Raw genomic sequence first — 13320 nt, 5'->3', positions numbered from 1 at the left:
ATCCAAACAACTAATGTGAACTAGCGCCGACCTACGGACAAATTACGTCATCGCGTTTCAGTGCTACGTGTAGAACGTACGTATGTGTTGTGTGTGTGGTTGGCTGTGCAATAAAATAATGAATATATTCATAAAATCTAATAAAATCCATTCTGTTCTAGTCTGCTACCTAACAGCATTATTATTATGATGATGGTGATGATGATTATGATTACTATTATCATTATCATTATTATTATCATTTGCCAGTAGTGTGCTCCCAGACCTATCATACTATGAGTTTGATTTTTATAGCTGTTGTTATTCTTTTGGGGAGTTGGTAAATTTGAAATATTCTTATTCTTAAGATAATTGCATTATGTTTGCTTGTTTGATGGTTGTTTCATTGTTGACAGGGTCTTTCTCCCCCTATCATCCCATCAAAATCTCTTATTTAGCCTTCCCACAACCATCTATTTAAATAAGCTAAATATACAATATTATCAGATATAAATAATATTACCATATGCTCATTTATTGCACAGGCATATTTGACTTGATTTTCATACCAATTTCAGAGGCAAATGCTTAGATGTATCTGAACTCCCACAAGCCAGTGTGTACCTGCACAGTGCACGATAATTAACAAACTGATCACACAATGCCATTGTAAATGGAATATTGCATAACATTGTGAATATTATCTGCCTAAAATTAACGGAATTACATAATTAATTGACAGAATTACACTCAGAAACATTATTTTGTCATGGTCCAGTATTATGACACTCACACAGTTTTGGCAGCCCTATAGTTGCACTGCATCTTGCAAAGGCCTATGAATACATGCTATGTAAAGGACGTTTAGGGGAAAATAAGATAAGATTGTGCTGTACACTAAATACAAACATATTGTTTATTTTCAATTTGCAACTTAATCACTCAAAAAACTTCAATAACTTGAACATATGTTGATAAATATAGCTTTTATTTTGAAAATTATGGCCGGAAGTACTTTTTATTTAGCCTTAAAAATAAAAGCATAAACTTAAATAAATAATTATTAGTGTACAGAATAACAAAATTGTATCAAAATACTCAGTGGAATCATTACAATAATTAAAAACCTTAGCTGTTATAGATGTTTTTGAAAAAGCCCTTTTCACAGTGACTATGTAGGCCCATGTATGAACCACTATACATGACTGTCGAAATTATTATAAAGAAATTTTCAAACACCAAACTCATACCAGACAACAACTTGGAAAGGTATCTACTATCTACACAGAAATATATTGAAACTTACTTTTTCAAACATCAAACTTACAATAGACAACTTGGGAGAGTCTAATATAGAAGCCTATATGGCTATTAGCAGGCTACATGCTGTGAAAAGGACATTTTGGAGAAAGACTTTCATTTACTGTACATTTCTCCTTCTCTTGTTGAGTTTCAGTTTTGTTTCTTTGTATTACTAACACGCACCAAAAAAAAAAACATTTTATTTTGAAGGTTGTAACCGGAAGTCCTGTTTTAATAGTCTGGCTGGCTTGACACTGGAGGCAAGATGGCGCTGCCCATGAGGAGGACGCTGTTAGCCCTTCAGCGAGTAACATGCAGCAATTTGAAGGTATTGATACGTTACAAATGTCTTGTTACTGGATTAAGCTCAGGCAAATAACACATTTAAATGGCAACTCGTTTGTTTTGCTTGCTGTCCTCGCCGTATCGCTCAGGACACTGTCGGTCCGCCAAGCCGGGCTAATTTAGCTAACTGTCAGCAGGACTCATTTGAATCATTTGAAGGGGAAGGTTAACCGTCTGTCAGACTGTCAGGCCGAGACAGAGGGAGATGAATGGGCTTTGTGCTGTTGTGGCTCGCTAGTTGTCATTGGTTGACATTACCATAGGGCTGGCTACGAGAGTGCTAGGATAAACGTTATCTAATAGCTTGCTAAAAGGAGAGGATGAGAGTGTGAGATCTTCAGCATGGAGTTTTGCTCAAAGTCTCCATTGCAACTGGTGTGAGTGGCTTTGTAAACACAGCAGCTTACAGAAATAGTTGTATTATAACCGTTACCTTAGGGCTGGGCGATAATTCAGTATTAGGGATGTAACGGTATGAAATCACAGTACGGTACGGTATCTACCAAAATACCACGGTATACGGTATTTCACGGTATTCATTCCCCCCCCTTTTAATTAAACGTACTATGGCCCATCAAAAAAACAAAACAAACAAGTATTGTAACATTTACATAAAAATATTTAACGCAAGGGTCCTCCTTATGACCTAATATGAGAACGTTTACACAAGGGTCCTGCCTTATGAACTTATTTGTTTAGGTCAGGTTCTTATGCAAGAAGGACAGCATGTTGACCTTTGGGGAGAGAGGATGTGCCCACTTGTACTAAATGCCCTCTCAGATGGTAGGCTTGTGGCGGGGATGCGGAAGAATTTCTTACGGTTCAGAACCATGGTTGCTTGATACTGCGGTATACCTTAAAACGGTATACTGTTACATCCCTAAGATTCGTCTTTCGGTGGAATCATATCGGGATGATATAGTGGTTTGGGGATATTGTGATACACCATTCTGTCTAAATTGACAATAACAAGCACATTTTATTTAAAAACCCTGACAAAATAGGTATGGTGGGAATATTCCCTAATACATACACAGATTACATTTCTCTCAGAGTGTAAGTGTCAAATGGTCTGCATGCCGTACAGAGACCTTTAAATCCATCTTGACTCTCCATCAACGCTCTTTGACTCCCCTTCTCTCAGAACGCCGAGGCGTCTCTGGATGTGCGGCATCCCCTCCCGGTTCTCCTGCCGGTCCGGACCAAGAAGCGCTACTTCATCCCGCCGGCGGTGGGGATGAAGGGGAGGACAGAGGAAAACCCGGAGGCCAAGGCCAGAGCGGCAGGCATCGTTTTCAGACAGGAATACACCGAGAGGTCCATCAACATTGCCTGCACTGGTAATATTGTGGTTCATGCTACATCAGGCTGGGCGATAATTCAATATTATCGTTTATCGTCTTTCAGTGGAATCATATCGTGATGATATGAAGATATTTTAATATCGTGACACACATTTCTGCTGTCTAAATTGATGATGACAAGCAAATTTTACTTAAAAACTCTCACAAAATGAGGTATGGTAGGAATATTATTTGAAAATTTCAGTTTTGTTTGACATCACACCTAACATCACCATTCAGTTCAATGAGATGAACATTAATTAGATTATTTAACATGATTTTGCATACATGAACCATATCGTGATATATATTGATATCGAGAAAAATCCTTATGATTATCATGATATTGATTTCAACCATATCGCCCAACTCTAGTCTGAACTGATGATAATAAGCAGATTTTATTTAAAAACTCTGACAAAATGAGATATGAAACATTTTAAGGAATATTGTTTGGAAATTTCAGTTTTGTTTGACGTCACACCTAACATTACTATTGAGTTCAATGGGATGAACATTCATTTGATTATTTAACATGTGATTTTTCATACCTGAGCCATATCACGATTATATACCAATGTTGAAAAAATTACTTATGATTATGGTGATATTGATTTTAACCATATCGCCCAGCCCTAACGTACTGTACATAGATGAAATGAATGAATGAATGAATGAATGAGACTGCTGGTGTCTGACACTACTGGTTTGACTTGGTTGAATGACAGACGAATGGGGCAGAGTGTCAGAGACAGAGTGGGAAGTTAAACCCAGCCACCTGCCGCATGCAGCTGTGGTCTTCACGAGATCATAATCTTCTTGACATATTTATTGTATAAAGTTCAGCAGTGCGATACCCATTCACACCAAACAAGGGAACTATATCACTATAACTACAGTATATACAGGTGGGCTAGTCCCAGCTGAGCTAGTCACATGACGGCCTGTCAGGTAGAATAACAAATGGAGGTTCATGAAAGTTATAGTATATTAGATTAATCTTGAGCAATATGAATAGAAAGTATTGTGTGAAATTTCTATTCAAACCCACTACCAAGATTCTATTCCAAAAATGAAGTTGAAAGTGAAAGTGGCGGGTGAATTTAGAGATTGAACAGCTGTTGTGGGCAAAACGTTACGCCCTGATATCGCTATCAAAGTTCAAATATTTCATACAGTCACCTCTCGCTGCCATAGATAAGAATGGCGTGAAGTTTCAAATGGGCCACGCCCACAACGTGTGGTACAAGTGATATGCCCCGCAAAACAAAAAATCAACATTTTCTGTGGTTGCTTTTTCTGTGTTCTGTTAATTTATGTGAAATGTATATGGTGTGAATAATGTGTCGTTACCTTTTCACAGTTATCAAAGAACTGCATTATCATTAAAATGATATTTTTTTCTGGAAGTCACAAAATGCTAACAAGCTTGCAAACTTTCCGTGCAAGCTTCCGGTCAAGAGAGGAGTCGTGTTGCATTTTGAGACTTCAAGAAAAAAAATGTTTTAATGATCTTGCTGTTGTTTGACAACCATGAAAAGGTAACGAGAAATTATTTACACCATATACCTTTCACATAAATTATTAGAACACAGAAAAAACAACCACAGAAAATGGCGATTTACTGTTTTGCTCATAGAAATTGAACAGGGTTTCGTACTTGGCCTTTTTGCCGCGTCATCGCCACTCTTATCTATTTGGAGCCACTAACGTGCAAAGTTGCATTAACTGGTTCCTTGAGTCACATTCTGCAAGTGCATGTTTTCCAATAAGCAAGGAAGCACCAATGCAGCTGTAATGCTTCCTTGCTTATCGGCAAACATGCACTTGCAGAATGTGGCTTAAAGCAGTGGTTCTCAACCTTTCTCATATCACGGACCCCTAATTTAGTACGCATTAGGGCCACGGACCCCCATTTGATGAGATTTTGTCTCTTGGACGCAAATCTGAAAACATTTTTATTGTCAGATATGATTTTGTCCAGGATTCCATGACTATCTGTATTGTAGGTAGAGAGATAACAGAGAAACTATGATCAAAACAGTCATTCTCCTACATTCTCTAATTGTGTTAACTTCTTGTATATGAATTAATGGTGAAATTTAACAATGCATCAATTTGCTGGGGACCCCCTGGAACCCCCTCAAGAACTCCTGGTGGTCCCTGGACCCCACGTTGAGAACCACTGACTTAAGGAACCTTTTCCAAATCATTAAGGTTAACCTGACTGAGCCAAACTGTATGTATGAGCAACCAAGCAGCAATTAAGTATTGTCACTGTTTATTTCCATCACCTTTGTTTTTCTAAAACCCAGTACAGATTGATTGATTGATTGATTGGTTGGGTCTGCTCTGTTCACCAGCGGGAGTCTTTGACCCCTACGTCCCCCCGGAGGGCGACGCCCGCCTGTCCACTCTGTCTAAAGAGGGGCTGAAGCAACGCACTGAGCAGATGCGGCAGAGCGCCGCCTCACAGCTAGCGTAAGATCGACCTCTCTTGTTGTTTCTGTAAGCAGATTATTTTTGTCAAACATGGAAACCTTTCCTGTGTCAGGCTTTTATACTCCTCTCTGTCTCTATGTCTCTAATACCTCTCATGGATTTCTTCCTAATTCTTTTTTTGTTCAGGGTGATTACTAATACATAGGGCTGAACAATTAATCGAAATTTTATCGAAATCGCAATATGGCCTACTGCAATTTTCAAATCGCAGGAGGCGTAATATTTGTTAATGTGTGTCAAAATAGCATTTTAAATGAAATATTGTGGTGCTGCAGAGATGTCCTGGCCTACACATCATATTCTACAGACTTAAGAAAACATCTTTGTTTGGTACAGATCTCCGCAAAAATCACACCATAATCATTTGAATACGTTTTTCAATGAAAATGAGAATAATGATGTAAAAATGATCATTCCCTCTAATATCGCAAATCATATCGCAATTGCAATATCAGTCAAAATAATCGCAATTAGATATTCTTTCAAAATCGTTCAGCCCTACTAATACACAGGAACTGATGTAACCATGCCTTGTGTAGAAACCTTGTCATTAGGGTTAGCAAGAAGTGAATATCTTCCATCACAGATAATTTAGTTTTTATTACACTGGATCAACACCACTTAGACACTTTGGATACTGTGACAATAGTTTTTAATAGTTATATATTCTTTATTTTCATAGTCTTTATAATTTTTATATTTTATGTGTATTGCCTATATCCTTTCTGCACTATTTTTTATTTCTATTTTTATTACTATTACCTTCCCTGTACTTGTTCTACTATTGTACTGTACATTGCTGCTGTGAGACCCGAATTTCCCCAAGGGGATCAATAAAGTGCATCTTAATCTTAATCTAAATGTTAATGAATTCGGTCTAAAAGGTCCAGAAGATTCAACAGCAAGCCGTCAGCCATCAGTAAATTGTATTCATAGTATTCCCATGATGTCACATGTATTTTCCTAACAATATGGCACTTTACAATACACGCAGATCATTGGCTGTGTTTGTCATTTGATTGTAATCACCTGCTAATTTATTACAATCACCTGTTATTTTCCTGTGGTGACGTGACAGAATACTATGAATAGTAAATCTGTAAAAGCTGAATGTTTGTGACGTTGTCCCCGCAGGATTCGCAAGATCAAGGAGCACGACGCTCAGTTCACAACAAAGGAGTTTGCGGTGCGAGCTCAAGAGATCTTCATTGAAGCCCACGGCGCCCTGACACAGTAAGACAGAGGTTCTCAACGTGGGGTCCGGGGCCCACCAGGGGTCCTCGAGGGGGTTCCAGGGGGTCCCCAGCAAATTGATGAATTGTTAAACTTCAGCGTTATTTCATTTACGAGAAATTAACACAGTGAGAGAATGCAGAAGAATGACTGTTTTGATCATAGTTTCTCTGTTATCTCTCTACCTACAGTACAGATAGTCATGGAATTCTGGACAAAATCATATCTAACTCAGATATTCTCAGATTTTGTTCCGAGAGAAAAACTCCAATCATATGGGGGTCTGTGGCTCTAATGTGGACTAAATTAGGGGTCCTTGATATGAAAAAGGATGAGAATCACTGCGGTAAGATGTTTACTCTGTCACACTCCGCCACACACTGCTGGCCGGCGGGAGGAGGCGATCCGCTGACGGGACGGACTCTGTTTACTTCAGTGAGACATTTGTAACAGAAGTGAGATTTTGACTGTCGGCCCGGTTGTAAAGGGGAATACCGCTCAAATAAGAAGAAACAGATCCAGGGCACTCTTAGGGAATGAGGCTAAAAAGTGGGTTTGTCCTGCTTACATTTTAAAGAATTTAGCTGATGCTCTTTATGAAGAGTGGAGCTATAATGAGTGAGCTGATAGTTTCAGTATCAGGATCAACTACACTTCACCAGGACACATGGCTGTTGCTGTGATCAAATCGTCTGATACTTTATTATCCCATTCATGAGTTCTTAAAGGAGAAAATACAGGTGTAATTTTGAGTTTAAGCCTATTTACTTCTGTCTACATCTAGTTTATATTTCCCCCAACCATTTTGCAATGCGTGCCGTACTTAATTTGAATTTTTAACATTTACTTGTAACAGAAAAGTTTGGCTTCATATTTCCAACTATGCTGACTATGTGCAGACACCAGCAGGGAGAAAGGAGAGGAGATGGGCAACATAGACAATTGGTGCATACCTAAAAAAAAAAAAATAAACCCACTGGTCTTATCCTTTCGTTTGAGTGGAATTATTCTTTAAGAGAAGTGTTACCTCCCATCATGTCCATGTGAAAATGAATGTTTGTTTTACAGGTTCAACAAGGAGAACCTGCACTCCCTGGTGACAGAAAGGTGTTATCCAGTAAGTTCTCTCTTCCTTGACTCGCTAATTTACTTTCAGCTTTTAAATCTCTTTCATATGTCTTTATTGTTTAACACTTTTTTTTTAAACCCTGCTGTTTATAAATTTTACTATTCCTTGTTATCATGCGTTTTGTAAAGCACTTTGGTTTTGGATGAATGCTTTGTAAATAACAACCTCCTCTTATATCACTGCTGTGGAATCAAAACGGTGCATCGTCAAGAAATAAACTTTTAGGAATTTAGAAAAACAGATTTCTTTTTTTCCGATTGACGACCATTTATTGAAATGTTTTCATGGGGTTTGAGTGGGTTTCATCAAGCCTCCTCTACCTGTAAAGGACGATGTTAACCTGCAGTTCAAGTAAAAACATTAAAGTCACCAAAATATGAGTTTAGGTTGTTTTTCCACAACAGCAGAAACATGCAGCTCACTCACTCTAACACAGCTTCAGTGCTGCTGTCACAGCTTGATCATGATATTGTAGCACATAATTGCGAATAGTAATAAGTTATGTGTGTATAGCTAACAAAGAACTAAGCAATTGTTCATTCAGGTGTAACTTTCACAATTCAATTACCTGATGTCAGCCCTTAATCTTTCCTATTGGAATGTGTCTTCACCAGCAGCATTCATGTTTCCTTTTTATCATGACTGTATTCAGTGATACTTAAACTTATACTTATACTTCCTTATATGGTGATCTCAGAATTATTGTTGTAGTTGTGAAATATTGCTGATTGCTGGAACAGGCCTTTTTTGATCTTTGACTGTTCAGGAACTCATATATAGTTATAAACTGTTACCACTAATACCACTGAGCACTAATACAACTCACTAAGACCAAGGTGAGGAGTTGTTTGAAGGGTTTATGCTCATAGCCACTCATCCCACCGCTCCCTTGCCCCCCCGTCCAGGAGATGACGAGGGGAAACCGCTACAAGACGATCCGCTGGAGGTTCGTCGAGTCCCTGGAGCCCCCCAGGGTGGTCCAGGCCCGCTGCCCCGACATGGTCAGCAAGGGCAACCTGTATGGCCAGGTGACGGTGCGGATGCACTCCAAACAGGTGAGATCCATGTACCTGCTGTTCCTGTATACCGGTGGATCTTGACCATGTGCCATCAAGTCCCGAGAGTCTGCAGGTTTTCATTCCAACTGAACGCTACAGCAGCTGATTTCACTGATTTGTAAAACTGATTTGCAGAACTAACCAGTGAAGTCAGCTGCTGTAGAGTTTGGGTGGAATGAAAACCTCCATACTCCTGTGTACTGATTTGACCTGGTTGAGAAACACTGCTGTGTAATGTTTAAATAAGGCAACAATTAATGCAGTCCCCTCTACTAATCAAGTCACCTAGTTTTGACCTGTAATACTGGGGCTAGTCAGTCTACTTTTGAAAATGCTGGAACATAGTGGTGACATGAACCATTTGCTCAAGTTTTGAGATATTGCGTGAGACGGATGAATGGAAAGAAACCGATTCTTTTCTGATCCTGCTCCAGACGCTGGCCATCTACGACCGCTTCGGCAGGCTGATGCTGGGGAGCGAGGAGGAGCCCAAGGACGTCTTGGAGTACTTGGTCTTAGAACGACACCTGGTCAACCCCTACGGCCGATGGAGGTTACACGGAAAAATAGTACCGGCCTGGGCGCCTGCCAAGGACCCCATCATCAAGGTGACCTTAGACTTCCTGATAACTTCTGTCTTCTGCCGGATGCTTCTATCTTCTGTACATTTTTAGCTGAGGTATCGCAATCGAGAAACGAACCCCTAACTCTAAGCAACTTGGTTGATGGGTCACTCTAGCTATACTGATTGTGGGCAGTGTGAGAAGCTTTGGTTGCATCTATGTTGGTCTGCAGCTGCAAAGCTTTCAACAGGCAAATCATGCGTTTTGGTATTGCCATTCATAACATCACATCGTGTGGTGAGTTAACATCGCTAGCTAGCAAGCGCTAATTAAGTAGAATTCATCCAAAATAAACAGATAAACTCAACATTACTATTACTAATTATCGTTTTTGAGATGTTTATTCCTGTAGACTTTTAAACAGGGTTCCTACGCAGGTCTGGAAAGTCTGGAAAAGTATTAAAAATTAATTTGATCATTTCCAGGTCTTGAATAGTTTGGGAATTTGAAAAAAATGTCTGGAAAAGTATGGAAAATGTTGCGGTTCAGGTCCGATAAACACATAATTCTAGCTTTTATGTTGTTGTAGAGCCACTTTGAGTCCACAGTTTTTGTTGATGTGAAGAATAATGTTCAGATAGAGGGATGCTCTTATTACCCAGCCGCTGTCAGCATGCATTATATCAAATACCCACCAAAATCAAATCCGGTCAAGAACATAGGGTCTGGGAAAAATATGGAATTTTAAAATGGAAAGCGTGTAGGAACCCTGCCAATCATCTCACATATTCTGATATTTGTCTCTGTGAAGAACAATCTTCATCTATACAGTGATATGACCTAGTTAGCAGGGGCAAGATGTCTATCTGCGTAAATCATATTGAACACCAGACAAAATCTTCAAAACAAATCAAGGTCTGGAAAAAGTATGGAATTTTTTAATTGAAACTGTGTAGGAACCCTGTTTACATAAAATTGTAAAGAACTGTGAAGTTTTGCATAGCTGGAATCGACTTCAAACAAGGAAGTGCAGAAATTGTTGCATCTATTGATAAGGTGTTGCGGCTCAGACCTTTGCATCTCGCACCACTATTGCTTGTAATTTGGGTGACGGGGTGATCTGTTAATTGGAGCTTATTCTAATGTAAGTGGCCTTGGATACAGGTGTCGGTGTGCGTCAGTAAATGCAGAAACCTGTAAAATGACGATGACCTCACAGCTCATGATTAGCGTTGATGTATTTTTGGCTCGGACAGTGACTGCGCAGGTCAGTCCTGACAATAAAATACCATTCAGTTTGCAAGGCCAGCATAGACAATGACTCACATCGTGCACAGCAGTGCAAAACATAGAACATAATTACCATAAATCTGTGAGTCAGCCCCTGCTGTGCCACAGATGCACCTGACGGATGGGCAGTGATGTTGGCTGTGAGACTTTGCCCACTCCTCCTTCACGCAGTCTAATGCAGTCTAGCCGTCGGTGCTCTGCGAAGGTCATTGTCACTTTGCAAAACAAACATAAAATTGGCGACAGAGTCACTGCTGGAGACGTCCTCATCCTTCTCTTAGCTTCTTTGTAATGGTCAATTGTTAAAAAACAATGTTTGTTTCACTCAGTGTGATCACAAAAACAGAAATTTTCTTCTGTTTCCCGTCTTTCACAAACAAGAAATGTTTTCCTTATTATTTATATTTACTTTAAATCGAATGCTACACCTGTCTCAAGCGGTGAATGAGTGCCTCCAAAATGTGTTTACTAAGACTGACTGGACTCATAATTTAGCTGTGATGTTATCTAGTAATGTATTACATGCTCTCCACTGTCTGTCGTGCATAATGCGCACTGGTTTCTCTGCTCACCTTGAATCGCATTTCCCTTGGGACAAGAAATGTGTTTGCTATTAGATTAGGTGTAGAGTAAATTCAACTTTTATGATCACCTTGAGGAAATGGGGGTGAATTTTTATATTATGTGTATAAGTTGAGTCAGAGAAATTCTTAATTTCTAATTCTTTACTACAGATTGACTCTTACAAATGATGCTGATGCTGATCTAATCCTCTTCCTGTTTCAGACTGTCATGATTCCTGGTCCAAAGCTGAAGCCAGGAGAAGAGTTTGAGGCCCTCAACTATGAAGTTCCCAAAACAAAGGCTGTGCAGTGGAACAAGTAGACCACCGGGTGGCGCTGTTCTGTTCTTTTCATCAAACCAGGGTGGGACATTACAACCAGTCACCAGTCAAACACTATTCTATTTGGTCTGTGGCTGGTTAGTTAGTCTACTCCAGCAGCCACTTTGGCAGGAAACCAACCATCATTTGGAAGACCTTTTCTGTTCTAAAAATCTAGTCGGCTGTTAAAACGGTGAGAGTGGCAAGTGAATTCTGGGATGAACTAACCACTCTGCCCGGTAGCCAATAAGGTAGTTTCTTGCCATGTCATGTTTATTTCCACAGGGCCGTATTCATCTACCTTTATGTATATATCTAAAAAAAACAAAACACAAAATGTCCAGATCTCCAGAGATTGTATGGTTTATTTCTGTGATGAATATATTACATGATCATTTCAGGAATACAAAAATAAAATGTCCCATCTGCTTTTTTCCACAACCTTGGATTTCATTGAATGTAAATTTGTATCAGAATAGTCTTTCATAGAAGATGCATACAAAAAAAACGATGTCTGAACCTAGGCCGTTAACATACCGTAGTTATCGTATGTTAATGAATGGATGTGTTACGACAATGATGACATTACATTTTTGTACTTGACAACAAGGTACAGCACGCTCATTCAAAAAACACAACATGCAAAAATGCTCACAAAGCTAGATCACTCCATTGACAAGTAACTTGGGGCAGTGCATAACAACGACATCACTGCACAAACTGAGGGACAGTGAGCCAAAGAAAACCTAGAATCACTGTAACTGTCTGTTAATATATGTATAATATATAAGACTGCGTTGGAAGAGTTTTGTTCCAAGATGAGATGGCCACCATTTGAAAAAACTGACACCTACTTTGACAGAATGATTACTGGCATGAAGGTCTAAGTCAATATGGGATACTCTTATGTTGTATATGTAAGTTATCAGTTAATACCTTTGCCAACGTTATGGTATGGATTTTTAAAGATGTTATCTGTATTGGTGAAATATGGAGTAACAGTTGGTAGTGTTTTAGAATAAAACTCTTCCATCTCACACAGAAAATCACTCCTTTATACTTTAATTATTATTGAAATTAAGGCCTCAACTCCATAACAAGCATTATTTGCCACATTGAGATTCAACACATTTCACAGAGTTTGAAGCGGAACAGCTTTGCCTTTGCTGCAATACAAATGTCCTCAGTGTATTTTTAATAATCAGCAATTTGTCATTTACTTTGCATACATTTCAGATGTGCATATTTTACACGTCATGTTTCTGAACATAGCATTTGTTAATCTCATTGCCCCATCTCGGTGATGTAATGGTGTCTTTGTGTGATAAACTGGTGTCCTATGCATTGCATGCAGGTTAAAAGCGATGACACCACTTTCTAAATGTTTAGGAAAACAAGGATTATGTACAGTCTTTGCTCCACTGTCAGGGTGGCATATTTAGGGTGGGAGTATGAGTTAATGGTGATTTATGTTATTTTTGGCATCCCTTTTCTACTTCTACATGTTTTTTTGTGTTGTTTTGAAAAGCTGTGGAATGTTTCTCCATATTGATCCATATAATCAAAGTAATATACCTTAGGATTTTTATTAAAATAATTTTGCACGTCTAGATAGAATCAAAAGTGAGACATTAGGAATTATTCAGTGTGACATTTAGTCATGTAATTAGTCATGTAAACTGAACTGATATGC

General features: G+C 38.9%; 1 protein-coding gene across 1 annotated transcript; it reads left to right on the top strand.

Moving 5' to 3' along the window:
* Positions 1-5: 5 nt before the first annotated feature.
* mrpl45 (mitochondrial ribosomal protein L45) lies at positions 6-13248 on the top strand. The gene is made up of 9 exons (XM_071539335.1): positions 6-76; positions 1492-1609; positions 2771-2966; positions 5333-5450; positions 6606-6704; positions 7773-7821; positions 8739-8888; positions 9326-9499; positions 11531-13248. The coding sequence occupies exons 2-9, from the start codon at positions 1547-1549 to the stop codon at positions 11627-11629; spliced, it is 948 nt and encodes a 315-aa protein (XP_071395436.1). The 5' UTR covers positions 6-76; positions 1492-1546; the 3' UTR covers positions 11630-13248.
* Positions 13249-13320: the final 72 nt, after the last annotated feature.

Source organism: Centroberyx affinis, unplaced genomic scaffold, assembly GCF_046629955.1.
Source record: "Centroberyx affinis isolate AG114_WGS23_722 - 3 ecotype Tasmania unplaced genomic scaffold, CSIRO-AGI_Caff_v1 ptg003436l_1, whole genome shotgun sequence".
Taxonomy (NCBI): domain Eukaryota; kingdom Metazoa; phylum Chordata; class Actinopteri; order Beryciformes; family Berycidae; genus Centroberyx; species Centroberyx affinis.
Note: the sequence above shows the minus strand (reverse complement) of the source record. Positions and strands in the feature narration are given on the sequence as shown.

Bases quoted from the DNA above. Each gene is read 5' to 3' on its own strand.
- mrpl45 (XM_071539335.1), top strand. From the start codon at position 1,547: ATGGCGCTGCCCATGAGGAGGACGCTGTTAGCCCTTCAGCGAGTAACA. The intron at 1,610-2,770 runs GTATTGATACGT...CCCTTCTCTCAG, and splicing joins TAACATGCAGCAATTTGAAG to AACGCCGAGGCGTCTCTGGA. The intron at 7,822-8,738 runs GTAAGTTCTCTC...CCCCCCGTCCAG, and splicing joins TGACAGAAAGGTGTTATCCA to GAGATGACGAGGGGAAACCG.